Source organism: Magnolia sinica, chromosome 16, assembly GCF_029962835.1.
Source record: "Magnolia sinica isolate HGM2019 chromosome 16, MsV1, whole genome shotgun sequence".
NCBI classification, from domain to species: Eukaryota; Viridiplantae; Streptophyta; class Magnoliopsida; order Magnoliales; family Magnoliaceae; genus Magnolia; species Magnolia sinica.
The window spans coordinates 11,786,453-11,813,044 of record NC_080588.1 but is presented as its reverse complement, the minus strand read 5'-3'; the positions used below and the strand labels follow the sequence as shown (position 1 = coordinate 11,813,044).

The 26,592-nt window shown below is 39.0% G+C and overlaps 1 protein-coding gene and 1 long non-coding RNA gene across 2 annotated transcripts; one reads left to right on the top strand and one right to left on the bottom strand.

The window, feature by feature from the left end:
- Positions 1-239: 239 nt before the first annotated feature.
- On the bottom strand, positions 240-2,157 carry LOC131229340 (uncharacterized). Its single transcript, XR_009163267.1, has 3 exons — positions 2,129-2,157; positions 1,553-1,632; positions 240-563 (listed from the first exon to the last, which is right to left on the bottom strand). It is a non-coding gene; the product is annotated as an uncharacterized LOC131229340 (long non-coding RNA).
- Positions 2,158-22,749: 20,592 nt separating this feature from the next.
- LOC131229028 (cytochrome P450 78A5-like) lies at positions 22,750-26,373 on the top strand. The gene is made up of 2 exons (XM_058224885.1): positions 22,750-23,832; positions 25,438-26,373. The coding sequence occupies exons 1-2, from the start codon at positions 22,861-22,863 to the stop codon at positions 26,035-26,037; spliced, it is 1,572 nt and encodes a 523-aa protein (XP_058080868.1). The 5' UTR covers positions 22,750-22,860; the 3' UTR covers positions 26,038-26,373.
- Positions 26,374-26,592: the final 219 nt, after the last annotated feature.

Below are 26,592 nucleotides of genomic sequence, written 5' to 3'. Positions count from 1 at the left end.
TTAAATTCCTTAAATAGGATCTGCCATTGGTAAACACATTCAGAAACTCCATAGGCTTCTATATCAACATGAAAAATTTTTAAAAATAAAAAATAAAAAGCCGAAGTAAAAATAAATCACAAAGCTCAATCTAAATCTGCTTTCACCTAATTCCATAGATCCATGAACAAACCTCATTTCACAACATCCATTAAAAGACACGTATATATTCCATTATCTGCATAAGAATCCCAACTAACTCATGAGATGGAAGGAGTTTGATTTGAATCAAACAAAAAATTACAGCAACAAATTCCACATTTCCATTGTTAAAATGGGGGAACATGTTATATACATGGCTAGTATCGTAATGTGCACGGGTTGTCAATTACAGGATGCCCTATCCACAATGACCGTGCCTACTTACCTCCAAAAATCTCGACATGGTTTGCAAAGTAGATATGATTTTCAGCTAAACCACCTGCAACCAGCAAACCAAGCAAATGCATTTCTTTTTACAATGCAACAAAAAGGAGAGGGAGTTACCATTATTGATCGAACTTCATACACAACAAACCCACAACCTACCAAGAAAAAACCACAAGCAGTTAAACTAGCAATCAAGTAAGCAACTAAAAGAATTCTTTAATCATATAAAACAAACCCAAATTACTCTTAGGCAAGATTGCGAACAAAATCATTATCTCCAGCTTTGCCTAATGACAGCAATCCATTTTACAAGGATCAAGTGGAGAGACCTGCAAGCTATCATGAGTCGAAATGGCATGATGGTTTAGGATTCTCAAGACAAGAGCATGGTTATTATGATCACTTGAGGGAAGAGAAGAATGATGAACTTGGTATTTCCTTAGGGAAAGAAAGAGAACTCACACATGGGGTTGCATAGATCATCCCATTGCTCCTGATACTGTTCAGAGATACCCAAACTATGATGGAAACATTCATCAAGTTAGTTTCCATTCATTGCATGAAGCTCAGTCAGAAGAAAACAAAAAAAAAAAAAAAAAGATCGCTACCTTAATAACTAAAACCACGAGCTTTGCATACATATCAATAACAGCAAATGAGAGATGTTGGACTTGTTGTGGCATTTTTAGGGACAATGAGCTTGGATTAATCATGTCAGTGGCCAAACAATTTTCTACAGAAATTTCCTGAAATTATAGGTAGAAAGAGAAGGAAAACTCTTAACAATTGTTTGGGTCTGGAGGATTCTCATGAAAACATAATAAAAACCACAGAAAAAGTTTACCATGAGGATTCGAAAAAAGTGATCCGTGAGATCATCTCCTTTAAGCAACCCACTTTATTATAACTATGAGATATAATGGGTATAAGCTACATCAATATAATTAGTTTCACAACAGATAACATCAACTTGAAGGAAATCATAAGTACAAAACAATAGTTTTCCAAGAAGTTATGGACACCGAAATTTCGACAGTCTAAAATGATTGTATATTCTCCACTTACAACTTAACACAGTCCACCATGTACAGCTTTCAATTTCAGTGCTGAAAAAAAAAATTGTATAAGTATGAAGCATGTTAACCTGTGTGTGATTTGGAGACGATTAGATTGTCATATCACCTCCCAGTTCATCAATGACCATATCTACTCTAGTCATAAAATCTGGTAAGAATTGAACAAAAGCAGCTTCATAAAAAGGAGTAAGAACAGACTTCTGACTAATATGAATATTGGGTCATTCGTCTAATCCATGTTTAACTCCTGATCCATAGCAATTGGACCAACTAAATGAAGAGTCTAGATCTCACTGAAGACTAATTACAATATGGGAGGACAGTGACTTCCATGCTACTGGGAGATGATTAATGGAGCCCATATATATTATGGGGAAGAGCTCATTTTTTTGTCCTTTTTTTTTTCTTTTCGTTGATTAATGAAGCCCATATATATTATGAGGAAGAGCTTTACTAAGCCCACAGACGAGCATAGTCAACTCATGTTCACACTAGAACTTGTGACAGCAGGGCACATATGTATGATCCAATCCATCCAACAGAAGGATCCCACCATCTTGATGCCTTGTACAAAGAATCAAGTCGATCTAGGCACAACCTTCAGATTAGAAGCAAAGAACTAGTAATGGAAGAAATTCACATACCATGAAAAGAAGAATCCGATATGCATCTCTGCAACCAAAAAAGTTTAAAATTTTAAAACTACACAAACAGAGAGAATGTCATACTAAAGAAACTAGCAATGTTTTAAAAAAAATACCGTGAATTGGGACATCATATTAATTTCTTCAGGCACCTTTGGTGGCTTTGCAATATTCGTAAATCTCAGTTAAAGAAATTGTTGATGGGAAGTCTTTCAAAAGGATTACCTAGAAGAGAATGTTGTTTCAATATTGAAATTATTCAAATGAAGGTTTTCCATGGACTGTTGTTAATGCAAAACATGCAGATGGATTTGGAACATGACTGAGTTAGTTCGGTATTGCTAGGCTCCAAGTGTACCAACAACAACGGTTAACTCGGTCTAGTTACAAGTCAAGCCATGATGAGTTATTGAACACTATGTACACCTGTAGATTCAGCATGCCAAATTCTAAGATGTAAATATAGTTTGCATATCTTACCATTGTTCTCATGTTCAGTCAAACAACAAGTCAATAGTTCAGTGAAGCTAGGAGGCAAAGCTGAGAAAACAGTTCCGAAGTTGTTATCAAGTAATGGATGCTGAGAACACTCAAGATGCTCACTATCAAGTCTTGAAATAGGCATCTCAGTATGATAACTAACATCAGGTTTTACAAAGCTCGACTCCTCATCAGTTCTGCAAGACTAAAGAATTTATATGACTAATGCTCTTTCTTTTTACATTTTATAGAAACTCAAATTAATTAGCCAAATGGAGTATAAAGAAAACAAAGATGCATCAAATCCTTTGAAAAATTCTATATTACCATACTAAAGCATCAAAAAGTATTTACACTTAAAAAATTAAGAAATAAAGAAAAAAAGAAAAAAAAACGGGGCAGGGGGAGAACTCAATTACTTTACAGAAAGTAAAAAAGTAAATCAACAAATGTTATCCAATGACCATTTATGTGAAAAAATAACATTAACTAGTAAAAAGGCCAACTCAATGGCTACAATAATACCTTTGGGTCATTGAGCTCTCAAAGATGTGGCAACCCAGTGATTTTAGTTTCCATTAGAATTATCAAATTGCTTCTTAATGTAAAATACCATTAGCCTTGGAGAAAATCTTTGGTGTGACTGCATTAAGAAGCAAGATTCTTCTAAATATACTCTCCTCCATATTCGTGAACCACATACATGTATTTATCAACAGAAAAACCAATTTCTTCAGACACATGAGTTGCATTAAGAAGTCGGATGATTTGACCTATGAGGTTTTGCATCTGGCAGTACTTTGGCAAGCTTGCATCTCATCACCATACATTCAAAACATGAAATAATTTGTAAGATATAACCACCTTATTAAGTCAATTGAAATATTGAACAAACAAAACCAATTCAGGGCCAGCAAAACAAGGCCAATGATATTTACTCTGAAAATTCTGCCATTTCTTACACATCCACTCTCCTTTAGATTCACTATATATATTCTTGAGTAAAAGGGCATTATGGTAGGATAATGATCGAGGGACTACTAGTCTGTATCATTACCAATACTTTTTATTTTTATTTTTATTCATAAATGTGTAAACAAATCCCATAGGGCTACAAAAAATAGCTCATTACCCTAAATCTCCAAATACAATTGAATCCCCATTAATGAATGACAGTGCCATGGATAACACCCCCTCGACTCTAGATGTTGAACAATCTATCCAAAGAACATAGAGGAAATCAATTAAATTACAAAGCCACCCTATAAAGCCTTTCCCTAACAATTCTAGAATTCCTCTAAAAAAAACCCTCACATTATACCATGGCCAAATAATTGAGTCTTGGTATTGGAAAGGATGCCATATCCATCTAGCAATGACATGGAAAATGGACACATTTAAGGCCCCAAAACAGCTTACAACCCATGAAGGCAGCCCCAACCCCATTTAAGACACTCCCCATGGATTTGGATTTGGCAAAAAACTCCCCACCACAAACTATGGAGTTTGTTTCTCCAAAGAAGGTATTATTTGGCAAATCAACTAAACCCCTTCTAAACTCTAACTTTTGATCATTGAGGAAATCAATTGAATTACAGAGCCAATCTATAAAGTCTTTCCCTCAAGCATTCTAGAATTTCTCTCCATAACCCCCACATTATACCATAAAAAAGAATTTGCCAAATAATTGAGACTTCGGATTGGAAAGGACTATGCGTCCATACAACAAAATGATATGGAAAAAGAACTGATTTAAGATCCACAAACCCTTTACATGGACAACCCCAACCCCATTTAAGAATCTCTCCATGGATTTGGCAAATTCCCAACTCCACAAATCCATGGATTCAAAGCCAAAAATTTTTGTCCAGGAAAACAAGAAGAAGAAGCTCATTGCACTAATTCTCCACATGCAATTGAATAATGCCAACACCATGGATAACCTCCTCAACTCTAGCTTTTGAACAACCCACCAAAAGATCATAGATTTTTTTAAAAGGTAAATGCACTTTTATTGAAGAAGTGCCAAAAGGTGAAACATTACCACAAACACCCAACCATCTCAAAACCAAACACTATAGTTGGATGGATGGCATTAATGTAAGCTACATCAGTCAGGGGATCCACGGAAGCCGCACCCCTTTTTCTAGCCCTGAAGAGGATTTTACTTTTTAATGGTGGGCATTTAGTTACCACTCTTTCCTGTTGTGTGGTCCACACATGATTTGGATTAGATTTCCATTTTGGGTTCATACCCCATATTCATATGAAAAATAAAATAAAAATAAATGGATGAACGTTGTAGATATAACATGAACATAATGGGGAAAGAGAGTATGTGATTGCAAATAGAAATCAACAAGGAAACACCTCAGTAGGCATTACCCTCAACTTTATATTCCTGCTTCAGGTATTATACACAAGTCCAGGGAAGATAACTAATCAAAATCAATTTATGGAGAATTACTACTGAGTTAAGAAGAATGTTCTTCTCAATATTACCTATAATCGGGTTCTTTAAACACATGAGGATCATTACTCTGCCTCATCAACATCCATGCCATTCAAATCCTTGAGTAGATTGTTATTTTGGCATATTAAAACATCTATATCATTCATAAGAGAAAAAAAACCTAAAATAAAATAAATATAAAATATAAAAAAAAACCCAATCCAATTCCAAAAAAGGAAAAAAAAAAGACAGCAATATGAATATTCAAAAGGAAAAAAAGAAGAAGAAAATCATTCTTGCGTACCTAAAATGGACGTGGATTATGGCGTCAGAGAGGGAAGTCTTCTTGAGATTGAGAGAGAGGGGATGGTTAGGGAGAGAAGAGGGGTTTGTGAGAGGGGAGAATGAGAGAGAAAAGGGGGGTGGGAGATTGAGAGAGAGAGAGAGAGAGAGAGAGAGAAAGAGAGAGAGATGGACACGGAATGGGTTTGGAGTGGAGGGAAATGAAGGGTTTCGTAAGATGGACATAGAATGGGTTTGGAGTAGAGGGAGATGAAAGATTTCGTGCAGGGGGGAAAAGAAAAAGGGCAGCGCGGTAAGAGTTTCTGCATTTTTACCTGCTACGGCTTACCTACGGTTTTAATCCATAGCTAAAAGCCATGGACCGTAGTCGACTATCGCATACAGTTTTGACGGTCATGGACGAACGACCCTCTCAAGGGCGGCTTTGTGGGATCCATCATGATACATTTCATATATCCACTCCATCCATTAATTTTTTAATTTTTTTTATAGGGATTGACCCTAAAATATAGGAAATTCGAAGGTCAACTTGAACCACACCATCGATTAATGGTAGGTATTTAATCTCCACTATTTCCTACTGTGTGGTCCACTTGAGCCTTTGAACTACTTCCTTTTTTGGGCTCTTGCCCAAAAATGCTCTTTCAAAATGAATAGATGTATTAGATGGAGCACACATATTTTAATGTGTATCGTAGAGTCCCTTATGGGGCCGTCTCAGGTTGTAGGTACGAGTGGTGGTGTTAGCTTTTAGCTACGGTTTAATTATTTTTAGCTACGGATTTAAGCCGTAGCTTTGTAAATATGGTCATGTGCTCTAGGAGATTTGATCTTCCTTTTTTTTTTTAACACACACATACTTGCCACCACACATTCATGCCATGGTGGGATTTCACCACCTATGGGTACTCGAACCCTCAACCACGTGTTGGAACTCGTGAGAGTCTACCAACAGAGTAAGAGTAAGGACCCAGTATCGAAACTTACTTTCGCTAAATACATTTGAAGCGTTGATTTGTACGGAAGATTGGTTGCGCCCAATATGGGGAGGAGATATGAATGATGATGATGAAGAAGAGGAGATTGAGATTCATGACGAGTAACTACCTGCAGATCAATGATTATTTTCAGTTTTTCAATTTTTTATGTTGAAAGTTGAATTATTTGTAATATTATTTCACTGCAACTGCAAACAAGAAAGTGTTGGAATATGGTTTGGAATACTTTGAATCTTTGATATTTATTTACATATGCCTGTTCATTTGCTTTTATTTTTGATACATTTATATTGCTTTATTTTGTTCCTATATCAAGTTCAAATTATTTATCAATATTCTGATTTTTTTAAAAAATTTGAGTGAAGATATGTCGTCATCTGACCCATCGACGAACATTTGGGACTACGCTTCCCTAGTTGAATCACCACCAAGGTCTGGAAAAATAAAGATTAAGTGTGGTTTGTGTGGTGCAAAATTTTTGAACAAGACTAATCACTTTCGGTTACACTTGTCATGTCGAGGTGGTGATGCAAAACCATGCCCCAATGCCCCTAAGGATGTCCAAATTCTTTTTCAAGCCCTGTTTGATTCGAATAGAAAACCTTCCACTCCATCCAAACCTTCTGCTTCTGGATCTAATACACGAATGGCATCCACAAAAGATGCAGGTGAGGAAGCCATATTAAAAGTTTTAGAGGAAGAACAATTCCAGATCGCCTTAAAACGCAGTATGGAAGAAGTTTCTAGACTTTAGCGATATTCAAGTCAAAGAAATACGATGTTGAAGCAAGTTCGAGTACGATAAACAAGAAGAAAAAGAGTAAAAAATTAAAATTACTGACCCTTATCGTTTAATTTTATAATGCATTGGGTACTACATACAATTCTTCACATAAAGAAATTTTAAAAAATCTATTTCAAAGTATAAAGAGCATGAAAGAAATATCTCTTCACCTTCCGACTCAGAGGAAGTGAATCAATATGTATATGAAAAATAGATAGCAGAGTTCGGATAGATCGGATGACAATGCAGGAACTCATAATTATGTGCCAGTTATTAGTTGTAAATTGTCATTTTGAACAATATAAAGATGTAATTATCAAAGTTTTTTAATCATAAATTATGCATTTTATAAATTTTATTACATTTGTTCATCTTCGAATTCCAATTGACAATCGAATTGAAATTCAAATTAATCTCAATTTATAACTTGAACTCGACTCAAAGCTCGAACTTGTAACTCGAGACTCCGCTCAAAACCCTACTCGAACTCGGCTCAAAGCTTGAACTCGTAACTTGATACTTGGTTCGAAGACCTGCTGGAACTCGGCTCGAAGCTCGAACTCGGCTCAAAGCTCGACTCGAACTCGACTAGAAAACTCGGACTCAACTCAACTCGATATCCGGTCAAACTCACCAAACTCGGATGAGCAAAACATGAGTCCGGGCATCCAAGCTCGAAGCCCAAGCCAAGCCGAGTACGAGCTAGGACTCGGGCAGTGCGAGCCGAGCACGAGCCGGGCAATACTCGACTCGGCTCAACTTGTGTACAACTCTAGGTGGGCCTACCTTAACGTGTATGTGAAATCCACTCGGATCATTAGATGTGTGACAAAAATTTATTCATAGTTCTATCTCTTCATATGTATCCATAATTCAGATGGGCCATATGAGTGGAAACAGTGCAGGAGAACGCCCACCATCCAAACTGTTTCACTTGGTATGGACCACATAAATCAAGTACGAGCCTAAATTTTGGTCCCCATGCATGTATTATTAGGAGTTAGCTAATGGTTGGAGTGAATTTCACATAAACATCACAGTGGGCCCTATAAAAATTATGGGTGTGTGTCTCTTTCAATTGTTTTTTTCTTGGCATGGCCCACCTGAATTTTGTATCTGGCTAATCTTTTTTGCCCTATGGCTAAATTGCCATCACAGACCCAATGGTCAGAGTTATTTCACAAATACATCATTGGTGGGCCCACCCCCAGCCCACCCTATCGAAGTACTATGCACACAAAAGCCTCCTGTGGTACTATATGTGTGTGTACATGCATACATATTTGTGTGTACATCTCTCTCTCTCTCTCAATTTGTATATGTATATATGTGTGTGCGAAAAGGTATTATAAGGTTGACCACTATGGGCCCCACCGTGATTTATGTCGACATCCACCCTATCAATCGACGTGCCCTTCCATAGTGGGCCGGGGCCTAAAAATTAGACCAATCAATAACTTAGGTGTGCCATGCCATAGACAACAAGTTGAGAGTGTATCTATCCATTGAAACCTTCGTGATCGTTTATAGGTCCCATTGAGATGTGGTTCATACATCCAACCATCCATTGTGTGTGTCTTACTTGGATGAGGGGTTACACTAAATTTCAGGCAGAATTAAAAACTAATGTGGGCCCCACCAAGTGGGTTTATATGTTTAGTCATAACTTCACATGGTTTTAGATGGCATGGTCCACTTGAGTTTCGGATACAATTGATTTTTAATATATCCCATAGCCTAGAAGGGACCGAGCAAATGCACATGTGGATGTCTAGCATAGATCATAGTGGGGCTCACGGAGCTTGACCTCATGGGAAGCTCCATGAGGTCGCCCATTTCCACACACACATAGAGAGAGAGTGTGTGATACACCCAACTCTCTCTCTCTCTATCCACAATAAGAGCTAGGGTTAGGGTTCTCTAAAGAGTGAGCATAGGTTATCTCCTAGAGGTTCAAGAATATTCTCCATCTTTTCTCCTTTTCCTTTTTCTTCTCCTTCTTTTTCCATGAAAAACAACGCCAATTGATTGGCCCTACACAAATCTTACGGTGGATGTCGCATCTAAAAATTTTTCCAAGGGTTTAGCCCTAGTTGAGTTCTCAATGGTTATGAAATATTTTCTTGGGAATCAGCGCGAGAGTTTCGCTCATGTGGATATATATATATATTCCGGTGACATGGATAGTATATGTGACAACACTACCATCCACAATCCTATCCAACCTAACATAGCCCACCAAATTTCCTTTTATCTACATCAGTCCAAGTTGAGCCCAACCCAAGTTGCACCCTTACAAGTAATATGGACAACAAGGTCATCGTCCTCCTCATGTGGAAAAATCTAGGCAAATTGAAGGTTTAATTGAACCACATCATCACACACGGCAATTAATACAACAATGCTGACAAAATCAATAATGATATGGACTAATCACAATGCAAGAAAACAGAATGCACTAACAAGATAATATTAACGGTCTGAATTATTTTTCCCTTTGGCGGTCGATCAAGTGTGATTAAGGCTGCGTGGTAATAATTTTCATCCAAAGATCCGTATGTATATAGTAAAAATTAAATGGATGGATTGGAGCCACTCTACAACCATCACATACCAAGTATTTGTGATTAATGTAAACTACTAATAAAGCCATGTAACAAATTAAAGTTTGCTTGAAGGTCGGTTGAAAGGCCATATAGTATTGTTTAAGTGGGGCACATGGTTCAGTAATTCGAGCCATTGATACAATGGGCCTCACTTTGGATGTTGAATCATCAAAATTTCTCCATACTGAAAGATCCTAATCCTAGAACATTTGGCCTTCTTTTGGTTTATTCAAATTGTTGTGGTACTTTTGTGAAACTTGTATTGTAGAATTGACTAATTGTCTAGGCATCAATAATGAAGATTCAACACAATAATCTTAAGGCATACCTGATTGGGAAGACATTCTCAATGCCTCAATGTCGCCGACAGGAATCTTGATCTTCCGCACCTCACACCCTCAAGAGAACCTCTCAATGGGACTAAGGTTTTCTCTCTTATGTGGGTGAAGGAACCAAGACATCTATTTATCGGAAAGAGGGCTGGAGAAACTTACCCATTACACTTCTCTCCTCTAGGGTCTCCACACCGTAGGTTTCCATATCCGACATAATAACTGTGTATAGGGACCACGGTTCAAGCATCTCGCCCCGAATCTATCTATAATGATCACAACTGCAGTGGGGCCTACCAAATCGCTCAATCTGAATGATCTAACGGTCTAATCAAAACTGATGATCACGTGTGGCCCACGACAAGAGTCCTACAATTCTCAATTAAATAACTATTTGTTGACTAACTACGGAGGTCTGATTTTTCAATCGAGTGATTTTTGGTAGATGGGACCTTCAAAGTGAACCACATCATCGACCACCGAAACACTAAACCATACTTCAAACACTTGAAACTTGACTCAACCGGATGTCCACGGTCCGACTCTTTTTTCTTTTTTTGTAACAACTAAATTCTTAGTTAGTATTAGAAGACAATCATAATCATTTATCTAATATTCAATGGATAGGACCTTTGGTTTTAGATGAATCTGAAACATTGGCAAGCGATATGCCAGTACTTCACCATGGCAAGCCTCCGTTTCACTGCTAGTGTAGCCTTTGTAAAAACTAAACACTATAGTTGGATGGACGGCATTAATGTATGCTACATCAATCAAGGGATCCCTTTTGCTATATTTTCTTTCTTGGGTTTTCTTTATTCACCATCTATTAAAGTTGTTAGGTTTTTCACTTGATAGATTGCTTTTTAATAAAACTTGGGACCCATAATATAAATGGTTTGGAGCATAAAATGACTCAACTTACAATTTTATGTAAGAACTTTATTTAGTGGGCCTTACTGATTAACAATCTGGATTGTCATTCAATTGAACTGGATGATTGAGTAGACCAGTGGGCCCCACTTCATGTGATTCGCTGCGCAATTCTGATTGTGCAGCAGTGCGTATTAGGGCTGAAATGTTATGGCTGTTTACGCAGATAGTAGTTTGAGTCGAACTAGGACACAACAATGTGGAGCGTGGGAGAGGGAGTTTTGATGGGTTTCAAACTCCCCCTCCATAGTCTCTATTAAAGAGAGCTGGGTCCCCGATCCTACACCATGGCAGAAATTCGAGTCCCATCTTGTGAATTGCAGAAAGGGTGTGAAGGAGAGGAAGATCCTAAGCTCTACAGGAATTCTGGTATTCTAGTATTCTTATCCGGCTTCCATGGCGGCATCTCATCTAAGTACGCTATCTAAACCCCTGATCACCATGTCCCATCCACAGACAAATCCGTGGGCCTATTCCACATATATATTAAGTCCCACAATTGGTATCAGAGTCATCTGTGCATAGGTATGGATGATCGCATCCAGCTATATCAGATCAAATTAGGGATTTTGAATTTCTAAAACAGATCTGCATCAGGGATTTTCGAATTCCTGAAATAGTTGTAGTTAGGGATTATTTTAATCCTAAATATTAGGGATTTGAATTCGATAAACCCTAAATACAGTCATACCGATTAGGGATTTCGGATTCAGAATCCCCAAATCGCCTATTAAGGATTTCAGATCTGAAACCCTAAATCCAGAAAATTAAGGATTTTTCAAATTGGAATCCCCTAATCCAAATTAGGGTTATTTTCAGACCTACAACCCTAAATCCGATTTCAATTAGGGATTTCGAATATCAAAATCCAGAATTGGGAATTTCATGTTGTAATCCCCTATTTCAGATTCCAATTAGAGATTTCGGATATCAGATTCAAACATTGGACATTCGGATCTCAAAAGCCCCCATTCGGATCTCAAAAGCCCCAAATCCATATTACAATTAGGGTTTACTGATCACAATTAGGGATTTCAAATTCTCGATTTCAGAACTCATATTTGAATCCGATAATCCCAAATTGGGATTTTATATACCCTTACCTGTATTTCTGGGTGATAACCATGGAGACCATAGCCAGCATCTCTGATGTTCATCTATGTGTCTTCATCTCCTGATTCCGGCCATATACTTCATCTCCATCACTGCAAGCGCCTCCATCTCTCTCTACGGTAGTCATTACGTCGCAAGGAGATGGTCTCTTGGCAAATGTTGGTGGCATATGAGGATTTTAGTCCACCACCGACGTCCTTTGCGTACAGCAACATCGTCGAGCATCTTGCACCATGATCACTACCACCTGATGATGGAGGCGGTCGGACGCTTGTTCATCTGCGGTGGCTAGGATTCATCTCTCTCTTTTCAGTTGCCGCATGCAATAGGTCGAAGACGACCTATTTTTTCATTGCTTATGTTAGGTCGAGAAACGACCTTGGATATATGGTCGGGTCAGCAGACCCGATTTCAATTAATTTGGATCTTGTACCGAAATGCGGGATCCAACTGGCGTCCTTTAGCTGGGCCTGACTCTTGATCTAGGGCCCACTACGAGTAATGGAGCCACCTAATATTTGTAATGGGCCTAACACCAGTGGGCCTCATCAGAAGATTTTAGCATGGATGTTGATTAGGCCCATTTAATTGGACCATATGCTTCACATTAAATCCAGATCTCATCTGGGCCCACTGATATTTTAGGAACCTATTTGGATCCATCAACCAGATCTGAGTTGTTATTTTGGATTAAAATGGGCATATAATCTAGAAACATTCACTTGATGGACAAATATTAGGATAAAGAACTATCATCAAGTATCAGATCTAACACGTCCATCTAATGGACATAAATGTCAGGATTTGAGCATCGAATTTTGTGGATCATTCAATATTATTCATTCATCATGTGGGTACTATAGACTAGACTTATTATACTCATTGGTAATGACCAGATAATATAGAGACTTGACTCGGCCCAACTGTAGGCCCACTATCCATCCTTAAGGGTCTTATACAAACCATTGGATTATAGAGAGTGAAATATATCCGTCCATTTCTATCAACAGTTTCTATATGCTCCAATGATCAATACTGACCATCTTGTGGGCTCTATCAAACTAATTTAAGTATAATTCATTGAGGCAGATTATAAATGCGATCTTAAGTTCATATTTGTAGTTTTGGATTTAGTTGTGTTAGCCACCATAGTGACCTCAATCGATGAAAATTCTACAAATATAGACTTGTAACATTGGGATAAAGAGGATTGCATACAGTTGCGTTCACATTATCATGCATACGGTAACGAAAACACAGACGATTACCGTTTGTCAGACACGTGAACGGGTGAAGTAAGTGGTGCTAGTAATGTAAAATTAAAAGACTCATCTCACCCACAGGTGTTAAGTGTCTCAGATTTACATGATTGACATCACTTAGCTTCATGTTCAGGAGGATCACTAACATGTTATTATTTCTGCCCACAGGAGGAATGACAATGATGTAACAGATTCTCACTAGGATGAGATGGTTGGGTCCATCGTCATCTTAGATGATTCAGTTGATGCCTCCCTTAGCAACTGAATTGATTCATTTTGCCTGATATTTTGTTTACATTCACGAAATTATTTTATAAAATAATGAACTAATGTGAGTATATATGTATCTCTTCTATTTTCAGTGTTAATTCCCACTAATACACATCAAGTCCCTACCCTAAATGGGTCTAACTATGCTCAATGGAAGAACGCCATTGAAGTTGTACTAGGCTGTCTTCAATTAGATCTTGCCCTAATAACACCAGAACCATCAAAGCCATCTGATAATGCCACTGAAGCTGAATATAATCGATGGGTTGCATGGTTTAGATCAATTGATACATGCCTGAAAGTCATTAAGTATTCAATTTTTAAATCGATGAAGGGTGCCATGCCTGAAACAGATAAGGCCAAAATTTTTCTAACTGAAATGGAAAAACGATTCAAGAAATCTGATAAATCTGAAGTGGGTATTCTTCTGAATAAATTGACTCGCTTGTCCTACGATGGAAAAGGTAACATCCATAAATACATTGTAGAGCAAATTGAAGTTGTTTCTAAGATCCGTGCTCTAGGGCTTGTACTCACTGATGATCAACTGGATCATTTGATCATGAACAACCTACCTCCCCAATTCGGCACGTTCCTGGTAAACTATAACACTCTAAAGGACATGTGGACATTGGATGAACTCATCACTCAGTGCGTCCAAGAAGAAGACAAAATCAGGTAGATGGTAAAAGTTCAAAATGTTAATATGGTGACCTCAGGTCATAGGCAAGGGCAAGGGAATAAAGGTAAAAGAAAAAGGAAACAAGGTTCTAACAAAGGACTCTCTGGTCCTCCATCTAGAAACCATGAGAATCAATTTGGAAATGGATCTAAACGCAAACGGGTTAAAGGTACACCGTGTTTCTTTTGTAAAAAGGCGGGTCATCTAAAGAAAGACTGCGAAGGTTTCTAGAATTGGCCCATAAAGAAAGGTAACATTCTGTTCTTGTCTGTTTTGAATCTAATTTGACCGATGTGTTAACGGATTTCTGGTGGATAGATTCAGGAACTACTATTCACATATGCACTTCTATGCAGGAATTAGTACAGGACAAGCCACGAACTGATGCGGAGCGCTCAGTATACGTAGGCAATGGTGTTAAGGTTGATGTGGAGGCAATAAGAGTCTATAGGCTTAAGTTGAAGTCTGGTCAATTTTTGAATTTAGTAGATACATTCTGTGTGCCGTCTATAAGGCACAATTTAGTTTCAATTTCCTGTTTGGATAAGTTGGGATATTCATTCCACTTTGAAAATAAAAGTTTTAGTATTTACTTTAATTCGATTAAAGTTAAAACCGGCTCTATAGTAAACAACTTATACCAGTTAGACTTGATTGCCTCTCACGTCTATAATATTAATTTATTACATGAAAATGTAGTGGGATCCAAGCGAAGACTAGACTATGAGAATTCCTCCATATTGTGGCACAGGCGGCTATGCCATATATCTCGTGAGAGATTAAACAGACTTGTGCGAGAAGAAATTTTGCATTCTCTGATTATAAAGTATGCATTGATTGCATAAAAGGGAAACAGACTAGAATGAGAAAGAAAGGTGCAACCAGGAGTGTAGATCTATTAAAGGTTATACATACAGATATATGTGGACTATTCCCTATAGCCTCATGTAGTGGCCACAATTATTTCATTACCTTTATAGATGACTACTCTCGCTTCGGGTACCTACACTTTATCAATGAGAAATCAGATGCCCTGGATACTTTTAAAATCTATAAGGTCGGGGTTGAAAATCAACTCGATAAGAGAATTAAAGTTGTCAGATCTGACCATGGTGGTGAATACTATGGCAAATATGACGAATCAGGACACAATCCAGGGCCATTCACTAAATACTTACAAGATTGTGGCATTGTCGCTTAATACACTATGCCTGGCACTCCAGAGCAGAATAGAGTGGCTGAGAGACGCAATTGCACCCTTATGGATATGGTGCGAAGCATGGTCAGCAATTCGACATTGCCAGAATCTCTATGAGGTGATGCGATCAAAACTGCAGTTCATATACTAAAAAGGGTTCCCATCAAAGCAGTAAACAAAACTCCTTTTGAGTTGTGGAATGGGAGAAAACCAAGTCTCCGATATCTACATGTTTGGGGTTGTCCTGCTGAGGCCAAAATTTATAACTCGCATGAAAAGAAGCTTGATCCTAGAACCGTAACTTGTTTCTTCATTGGATACCCAGAAAGATCAAAAGGCTATCGATTCTACTGTCCTTTCCACTCCATTAGGATTGTTGAGACTAGGAATGCCAGATTCATTGAGGACACTAAAAACAGTGGGAGCACGAACATAAGAAATTTTGTATTTAAGGAACAAAGGACTGTGACTCCTGTCATAGTTAATCCAGATCACATGGACATTAATGATGTAGTCGATTCTACAGTCACTATAGAGCACCACGTAGAACCTCATATATAAACCACTGATGAGGAAAATCAAGATCAGACCCAACAAGTTGAACCATTGAGAAGATCTGAAAGAGAGAGAAGGCCTGTAAATCAAAACGATTACATCGTATACTTATACGAGTACGACTTTGACATAGGGGTGGAAAAAGATCCTGAATCCTTTACACAAGTCAAACAAAGTGTTGATCCTTCTTGTTAGTTTGATGCCATGAAAGATGAGTTGAAATCCATGTAGGACAATAAAGTATGGGATCTTATAGATTTACCTACTGGAATAAGGCCGATTAGTTCTAAATGGATATTTAAAACCAAACGAAGACTCCAAAGGTAATGTCGAATGATATAAAGCCAGACTTGTTGCCAAGGGTTTTAACCAACGTGAGAGAATTGATTTTAAGGAGATTTTCTCACCAGTATCTAAGAAAGGCTCATTCAGGACCATAATGGCTCATGTAGCTCATATGGATTTAAAGTTACATCAGATGGATGTAAAGACTACATTTCTCAATGAGGATCTAAATGAGAATATATACATATTGCAGCCCGAAGGTTTTGTAGCTACTGGCTCAGATCATTTGGTTTGCAAACTTAAGAAGTCCATCTATAGGTTGACACAGGCATCGCGACAGTGGTACCTTAAGTTTCATGAAGTAATTTCCTTATATGGCTTTGTAGAAAATACTACAGATGAATGCATCTACATTAAAACCAGTGGGAGTAAGTTCGTTATGATGATTTTGTATGTTGATGACATTCTGTTGGCTAGCAGTGATACCAGGATATTGAGCGACACTAAGAAATTCTTATCTCAAAGGTTTGAAATGAAAGACCTTGGCGAAGCTTCTTATATCATCGGCATTGAGATTCGCCGTGACAGAACACTTGGACTACTCAGCCTGTCACAGAGGACCTATATTACTAGGGTACTTGAAAGGTATGGCATGCAAAAAGTGCTTCAGGAAAGTCACCCATTGTGAAAGGCAATAAATTTAGTCTATTTCAGTGTCCAAATAATGATTTAGAAAAGAATCGAATAAAAGAATTTCCGAACGCATCAGTAGTAGGGGGCATCATGTATGCTCAAGTCTGTACGCGACCGGACATTGCCTTTGTCACTGGAATATTGGAAAGATATCTATCTAATCCAGGAACGCAACATTGGATAGCTGCAAAGAAAGTATTACGGTATCTTCAGAGAACGAAAGACTTCAGACTCACATACAGAAGATCTGATCAATTGGAGTTGATCGGATATTCAGATGCAGACTTTGCAGGCTGCGTTGATATTAAGAAATCTACTTCATAGTACATCTTCATGATGGTGGGAGGAGTTGTGTCGTGGAAAAGCGTGAAGTAGTCTACAACAGCCTCATTTACTATGAAAGCTGAATTTATTGCCTGCCATGAGGCATCTAATCAGGCACTATGGTTACAGAGTTTCTTTTCAAGTTTGCGGGTACTGGAGCATATCCCGAAACCATTGAGAATATTTTGTGATAATTCGGTTGTTATTTCCTTTTCTAGTAACAATAAGCATTCGTCAAGGTCAAGGCATATCGACATCAAGTATCTTGTTGCAAAGAAAAGGGTTCAAAATCATCAAGTGTCCATGGAATTCATCGGCACTAAGTAGATGATTGCAGATCCGCTCACTAAAGGGCTCCCTATCACACCATTTAAGGAGCATGTAACATCCATGAAAGTTATTGATCCCACAGATGTTTTCAGTTAGTTGGAGTTGAGCGTATTTTGATTTTCATAGACATTTAGAGATCTCGTTTTATACAGTTTGTTTAGATAATTTTGATATAAAGATTTATTTCTGTTTCTCTATATATATGCGCAAATTTTGAGTAATTATTACTACAGTCGTGTCTCGTTGGAGACATGTAAAAGGTTCAGGACCTCTTAAGGATAAGCACATATCATCACATTAAAGTGTGTAATCCTTATACCACATTCCTAGTTCGTGATCTATGTCGTTAAGATTGAAAGTACTTATGATCGCGCTTAGTCTCACTTCGCCTAAATTAAATGTAGTGACGATTATCGCGTTTCGATACTGACAGTCTTAATGGACCAGATTGAATAGCATTACTCATATCATCTAACTATTTCATTGGTTAACTATTTGGATATTTTCTTAAAAGATCAAAACTTGTTTTCAAAATTATTCTATATGACTATCATTGACGTTGCTCAATGAGGCCCAAGTGGGAGAATGTAAGAACTTTATTCAGTGGGCCTTACTGATCAACGGTCTGGATTGTCATTCAATTGGACTAGATGATTGAGTAGACCAGTGGGCCCCACTTCATGTGATTCGCTGCACAATTCTCATTGTGCAACAGTGCGTACTAGGGCTGGAATGCTATGGCTATTTACACAGACAGCAGTTTGAGTCGAATTAGGACACAACAATGTGGAGCGTGGGAGAGGGAGTTTTGATGCATTTCAAACTCCCCTTCCACAGTCTCTATAAAAGAGAGCTGGCCCTCAATCCTACACCACGGTAGAAATTCGAGTCTCATCTTGTGAATTGTAGAAAGGGTGTGAAGGAGAGGAAGATCCTAAGCTCTAAAGGAATTCTGGTATTCTGATATTCTTATCCGGCTTTCATGGCAGTGTCTCATCTAGGTACGCTATATAAACCCCTGATCGCCACGTCCCATGCACAGACAGATCCGTAGGCATATTCTGCATATAGATTAAGTCTCACATTTTAAACAGAAGAAAAATGCAATACAGGTACATTAAATCTTCTACCTTGGTTAAATTCACTCTCTTGGTCTAAGCATTGCATAATAATTCAAAAAGATTAATAAGTCTAAAATAACCATATAAAATTTTGAACCTCTCTTAGGGGTGGCGACTGCGTGGGTCGACCCATCAGCCAATCAGCCCAACTTGGTTAGCAGTAGACTTTGAGTTTATTAGTGATGTAGAGTAGGTGGCAGACATTTTCATGTCCAAGATAGACCAGAAAAGGCCCGATCGCAGGCGGAAGTGATCAGGATCGTCAGAATACTAAACAAGACATATCTCGCAAACTGAAATGAATTATTCGACGTACCATATGTGATTTTGGGATAGGAGAAGCTACTTTAGCCAACCAACCCCGCTACGTCGGGTTAACCATGCTAAATTTACGAGATTCCATCGGATCGACGGTTGAAATTACATTTTATATCCATTTTTATTATTTATAGTAAGTTTTAATTCAATCATAACCGTTGAGTTTTAGGAGTCGTGCCTAACATGAAAAGGGCTTAGAAAAATTAGAGTAAAGTGGTTAAGCCAAATTGGACCCTTACTATTTTTTGCCAAAATCCACTAAGTCCCATGGAAATCATGAAATTTACTATTTATATTAAGTTGCGATTTTAGAGAGTTTGATTATAAAACTCCTTCCTAAGTTTGGTATCACTGTTTAAAGGGTTGGAAACTCAATTTTAATTATCAAGCAAGTTATTTTAAACTTATTAGATTTATTTCTTTTTTCTAATTTTACCTCATGAATTTAAAGAATATTTGTGATGAGTTCCTGTAAGCTACGTGGATTCGTAGTTATCCCCTTGAAGAAGGCGGTCGCCTCATCACAGACTGCACTTGCGTCAATCCGTCCCATCAGTCCTGAGTTCATCATGTTATAGGATTGGCTGGTACGCACACCCAGAAAATTAAAAAGGCCTATTTAAGTAAATGTGCCGTTATAGAGGCTCGTTGGATGAGCCGGGGCTGGTTAGAGTTAGGGATGTGGTTATAACATTGGATTGGGCGGGACAATCTACTTAAACGAGTTAGGCCAAAGGGCATCCTAACCCATACTAGATCTCCAAATCTCACTACACCTGGAGACGGCTGTCAATGGGTCAGTTGGCCAGATGGGCTTGTGGGGCTAGCTTGCTTTGGCCTGGACTTGAGCTGCAGTATCAGGAGGCGTACAAGCTCGAGATTGAAGTACAGGGACAAGCCCATCAGAGATGTCACGTACAGGCGCCTGTACCGCTATTTACATTACAAAGGTTTTCTAACCACAAAATGTGATAATATAAAAATAATTATTAATTTTTATATCTCGTGGCTGTAAACGCCCAGTATAAAAAATGGTTATACATGTGCCTTTGCAGGTGTCAGTTCCCATCTATTAATCAGGCATCAGGCGTGACTTGTCATTGAACCTGTGGCCTTTCCTTAAGCTAGACTGGCACATTTAGGCCAAGCTCGGGACGCGGATTTCCGGCCAAGGTGCACATGGGGCCACCATGGTATTTGTGAGAAATTTACCCCATCCATCCGTTTTCTAATATCATTTTAGAACATGATACCAAAAGTGTGCAGGATCCGAGACTCAAGTGGACCGCACTAAAGGAAAAGATGGATAAGGGAAATTCGTACTGTTGAAACCTCCCTTGAGATCCAGGGTGATGTTTACATGACATCCGTACCACTCATAAAGTCATTCTTAGTAGGATGAAGTGAAAGCATATATATTAGCCTGATTCAAAACTTATGTGGCTGTGAATATTTCAACTGTGGATGTTCAATCCTCTCATTTTCAGTCCACTTGTGTATTGAATTTGGCTTAGTTTTATCCTCATGTCCCAAAATGAACTCATAAAATGGATGGATACCCAGGTTTTCAGTGCAAAAACTTTTGGCTTTGGCAGGAAATCCATGTCCCCTGCAGGCTCGGCTCATAGTACTTAAGAAGATGGTAAATTTAACTTCAACTCTAGTACTCACAGAGTATTAGGTTTACCGGATGGGTCCTTACTCATGCTCCAACGGAAGACTCACCTGAGTTTCAACACGAGGTCATGGGTTCAAATACATTGCGGTGGAAAAGAAAAGTCAGTGTTGCCGCACTTAAAATAGTACTACATGCATTAATTTATAAAAATCTAAGATGTAGGACCTAACCATGGTGTTCATTTTCCATCACATCTTCTAATAAATCAAATTAATCCAACCCTTAAAATGCCAAGGTTTTTAGATAGTTGTTCATTATTTTGGTACCATCTCACGAATCGTAGATCTTTATAACATGTGTAAAGGTTCTTAATACTGACAATGGGAGTTCCTACTCATGACATAGTGGTAAACTCACAAGCGTTTCCACAGGTCATGGGTTTGAGTTAGGGCTGTCAATGGGGTTGGGCCTGGGTAGCTCCTAGCCCATATTTTGAATTGCTTTGGAACCGAGCTATAAGGCTGGCTATTCAAAATTCTGAATTTTTTTTTTTTGTGCGAGCCCAGCTCATTAACACCGTAGTTCGAGTGCCCACCGTGGTGTATGTGGGTGCGAGTATGTTAAAAAAAAATATGGAAGACCATTTACTAGAAATAGGTTTAATTAAGAATTTGATTCATCTACTTGTTTGGGCCCATCATGGATTACCTGTGATTATGAAGAATTAGATTTTTAGATAATCATAACCATTCGATCCATGGGCTGGAAAAAGAATGGGTATAGACAAAATGTCAAATCAGTGGTGAATTGGATCATCCAATTAGTGTGATCTTTGTAGGGTGGCCCATGAAATTGGTACCGTACAAGTGGATCAATGCATGCAAGAGCACTATAATTTACAATCATCTAGGAGATCACCCGAGCATTTCTCTTTGAAATAATTGTGGCTTTAGACGCTGCCTTTTATTCAGTGTGATTTGGCGGCATCCCAAAACGTTATGTTATGAAGCTAGACTTTAGGACGAAATTGCCCTCTTTTTTTCTTTTTTCTTTTTTTTAAAGTTAGTCTCTTTTTGTTTTTTGGCAAAAATGAGTAGGAAGTTCTGAAAAGCACGGGTATTTTTTTTTTTCTAAATTAGTCCATACAAATGAGGTTTATTTTTGTGCTAAAAGTTTTTTTTTTCACGTCCCATAAAAAGGTAGGTAGTACGTTTGATCTATACGACGCAAAAGCCATTTCTCTTCCATCACAGCATGACTAGTGACAGCATAAGAAGAAGTAAGGTGGTTACTGACAGCTCTCTCTCTGCACATGATATATGTATTTTATCCCAGCAGCCCATTTATTTTACAGAGCATGACCCAAAAAAATGAGGCATATCCAATTCTCGACTGTACCGCACCATAACAAAACAGTAGATTGATTGTCTGCCATTAAAAACTTCCTGAGGCTCACCGTAATGTTTATTTGTCATGTAACCGATTGGTTAGGTGACTAACAATGTAGAGAAGAACAAATATCACCTTAATCCAAAACTTCTTTCGTATAGCTTAGAAGTTTCTAACGGTGACTGTTCAATCACCACTCTTTCCTATAGTGTGGTGCATATGAGATTTGGATATATCTCATTTTTGGGCTCATGCCATAAAATAGTCTGGGAAAATATATGGATGGCGTGGATAGGACACATCATGGTGGGGTCCATGGAGCACTGTGAGTAGCAACCTCCCCAGTGACACTGGTAGTAGGCAATCCGTCTCCTTTCTCTTTAACCTGACCATGGTTGAAATTAATGGATTCTTCTTTCTCAAGATAAAGCACTGAAGTGATGATCAGAGATATTACTTCTACCTGCCCAGAGTTAAAATTCAAACACCGCTTTCTCTCCTATTTAAACGCCCTCCCCCCTCTCTTTCCTTTCACGCTCTACATTCTGCACTCTACTCTCTCTCTCTCTCCCCAATCCCATTTCTATCAGAAAACCACCATTCCATCCCAAAAATCCTATTTCTCTCCCATCAAACCGCACCTGAAAACCCGCTGAATCTGCCTGAAATCCTCATTCTCAAAAACCATGTCTTCTGATATGAATTCTGCCTCATTCCTTCTCTTCCACCCCAGAATTGCTTCCTCATCATTCCTCCAATTCGAATTCCTCGCCATACTTCTCCTCCTTGCCATCACCTTCACCTTCTGCTTCTCCCCTGGCGGCTTTGCATGGGCCCTCATTGCCAAAAACCGGTCACCAACCGCCATCCCAGGTCCCTCCGGCCTTCCACTCATCGGCCTTCTCATACCATTCTCCGGCCCCATCACCCACCGTGTTCTTGCTCGTCTTGCCCGCACCTTCAATGCCATCCCACTCATGGCATTCTCCATTGGGCTGACCCGTTTCGTCATTTCCAGCCACCCACAAACTGCAAAAGAGATTCTCAACAGCTCAGCATTCGCTGACCGCCCTGTTAAGGAATCCGCCTACGAGCTCCTCTTCCACCGAGCTATGGGGTTCGCTCCGTTCGGTGAGTATTGGAGGAATCTGAGGAGAATCTCAGCAACCCATCTGTTCAGCCCAAAGCGGATTGCTGCTTTTGGGGGTTTCAGGAGGGAAATTGGAATGAAGATGGTGGGCGAGATTCGAGCAGCGATGGTAGAGAGAGGAGAGGTTGAGGTGAAAAGGGTGCTGCATTTCGGGTCGCTGAATAATGTGATGAGGACGGTTTTTGGGAGGAAATTTGAATTTGGGCGGGAAAAGGAGGGAGATGAATTGGAGGAGCTGGTTAGTGAAGGGTATGAGTTGCTTGGGAAATTCAATTGGAGTGACCATTTTCCATTGGTGGGGTGGTTGGATTTGCAAGGGGTGAGGAGAAGGTGTAGGGGATTGGTTTGTAGGGTGAATGGTTTTGTTGGGAGGATCGTAGAGGAGCATAGGAAGAAGAGGAGGGGTGATGGTGGGGGTGATGATGGGGAAGAGGATTTTGTGGATGTTTTGCTTGATTTGGAGGAGGAGGATAGGCTTAGTGATTCTGATATGATTGCTGTTCTTTGGGTAACTCTCTCTCTCTCTCTCTCTCTCTCTCTCTCTCTCCTTCCTTATGAGTACTTTGATTTTCATTCATGGGTTTTTGGTTATATCCTGTGATGGGTTTTTGGAAGATTGTGCTTGGAAGGTTCTCTCTCAGTGGTTTGATTTTGCTTTACGGGTTTTACTGCTTACGTCTTGGGTTGGTCTCTCTCTCTCTCTCTCTCTCTCTCTCTCTCAACACATTTCTAATGAGAGATGGTGCTTTTACTCGAAAAGGTTTTGGTGCGTTCTCCTTTTGATTTCAGAAATATTTCATCCACGTTCATTCTCCCTGGTATTTGCGCTCCTTTTTTAACTTTTGATTTTACTATATTTTTGAAGGAATTTTTTCGTCCCTCTCCAAGAGATTGCATGGTCCTGGTTCTCAGGATGTTTCTGGTCTATCAGGTATCCGTACATGTGGGCCCATAGTTGACAAGGGATGACAAGGATGAACTCTGATGCTTTGTGCATGGACTTCTACACCTTCTTTATAAGGCAAAGTTGTAGAACTCGCTGACTCAACTTGAAACTCGATTGAGTCAACTCAGGCTTTGATATTTGAGTTGCATGAGTGGAAAACTCCTCTTCTTTTTTTTTTCTTTTCCTTTAGGGTGTGTTTGGTTGCACCAAATTTCATGAAATACCACTAAGTTTTCACCAAAAATATTCTCGTTTATTATTTTTATTTTCTCTAAGAGGTAGTAGATTTCAGCACTGTGGGGCCCACATTGTGTGAATATAATATCCAATCCCACTATGATTATCAGATGAACCAAAAATAAACGGACAACATCACCGCATGTGGCATACATGATTCTTAAGTTGTGTACATTATTGTCGTTAATGGTGTGGCCCACTTGATAACCAGATCTAAGTCGTTTTTAGTTTGCTTTGATCAAAATGTTGGGGATCATCTTTTGAGCGGGTTGGATGCCATACACACACACACACGAGGTCCACCAAACTACATTCCACTGCTTTTAAGAAAATAAATAAATGAGGTTACTTTGGTTATTTTTAGGAATTCCCAAAATATCACTGGAACCTTTCTGTACACTCCAGCTTTCCAGACCGTCCAGCAGTTGTCCCTGCCATGGATGTCTAATGTTTCACAGTAGACTTTGCTTGGATAATCCTAGCCGTCTAATAAGTAGTTGTCGAAGAAAGCCAAAGTGTTTAATTGAAGAAATTGACGTGGGGGATTGTCTCATAGATGTGATTTTTTAAAACATGTGCCATCTATCATAGGGCACACTTGATGGACAACCTCGAACTATACTCTCTGGAAAATCCGTTTGTGGGTTTTGCTTTTTTTCCTCAATTCATATCAGGGATGGGTGGTGGGCCACCCCCTTCTTATTGTCACACATATAGCATTCCTGGACAATATCTAAACCATTCATTTGATAGCTCGAATGCTGAATGGACTATCGTTCAAAAATCATACTGTTTGGACCCTTTGATAGGTGGTATACAATCTGATCAATGAGTAAAGATCCATTTATTTGATATTAGGACGGTCCAATCAAAGCCATGACATTCCATTTGCTGAAAATCTGACTGCTACATGTTTTCTACTCATTTCAGGAAATGATCTTCCGCGGCACCGACACAGTAGCAATCCTCTTGGAGTGGATCCTGGCAAGGATGGTCGTGCACCCAGATATCCAATCCAGGGCCCAGTCTGAAATAGATGCTGTGGTCGGAAAGTCTCGGCCCATATCAGATTCTGATATACCCAACCTCCCTTACCTTCAATCCATAGTGAAGGAATCCCTCCGAATGCACCCCCCTGGCCCACTCCTCTCATGGGCCCGCCTCGCAATCCATGACGTCCATGTTGGCAACAACTTCATTCCAGCTGGGACGACTGCGATGGTGAACATGTGGGCGATAACACACGACAAGAGCATATGGCAGAGCCCAGAGGAATTCATACCCGAGAGGTTCATCGAAGAGGACATGAGTGTTTTAGGATCTGATCTGAGGTTGGCGCCTTTCGGGTCCGGTCGGAGGGTGTGTCCTGGTAAGGCAATGGGCCTGGCTACTGTCTATCTGTGGTTGGCCCAGCTACTTCAAAGCTTCAAGTGGGTCCCTTCAGAAAATGGTGTGGATTTATCTGAGTGCCTCAAACTGTCCCTTGAGATGAAGACTCCTCTTGTCTGTAGGGCTGTTCCTAGGCATTGAAAGATGACCGTCGGAGGGTACATTTGGAAATTTGGAGAATAAAGTCTTCTATCTCCATGGTTTTGTAAGCAGACTGGGTAGGTAGGCATAGATAAGAACATGGTTTTCTTGTGGTCTTGGTTTTAATTATCATGGGTTTTACTTAGATGTTAGTGTGGCTTTTAGGTGTTTTACGTATTGTGGGAAATGAAAGATATATAACTGCTGTTTTGTAAGAAGTGGGTGGCATGTATGCAGATAGGTTCCATATAAAGGATTGGATGACTGGTGCGTTGTATAAAGACTTTTACACATGAATGGTAATAGCTATTTACTATATAAGTAGGTTGTTATTTATTTTCTTGGTTTCTGTTCTTTCATCTACCTTCCCTTGTTTAGATATACTTCTGTTTTTTTAATTTTGGAGATACCTTCCTTATGTTACCCTCCATTACAAGGAATTGGTATGAAATGACCAAAATACCTATTTTTAGTTGACATACAAATGCCCACTCATTAAATGTTAGAATGATGCTTTGGAGCTGTTTTCCATCTACGTAGGACCCACAAGTTGGA

Bases quoted from the DNA above. Each gene is read 5' to 3' on its own strand.
- LOC131229028 (XM_058224885.1), top strand. From the start codon at position 22,861: ATGTCTTCTGATATGAATTCTGCCTCATTCCTTCTCTTCCACCCCAGA. The intron at 23,833-25,437 runs GTAACTCTCTCT...TACTCATTTCAG, and splicing joins ATATGATTGCTGTTCTTTGG to GAAATGATCTTCCGCGGCAC.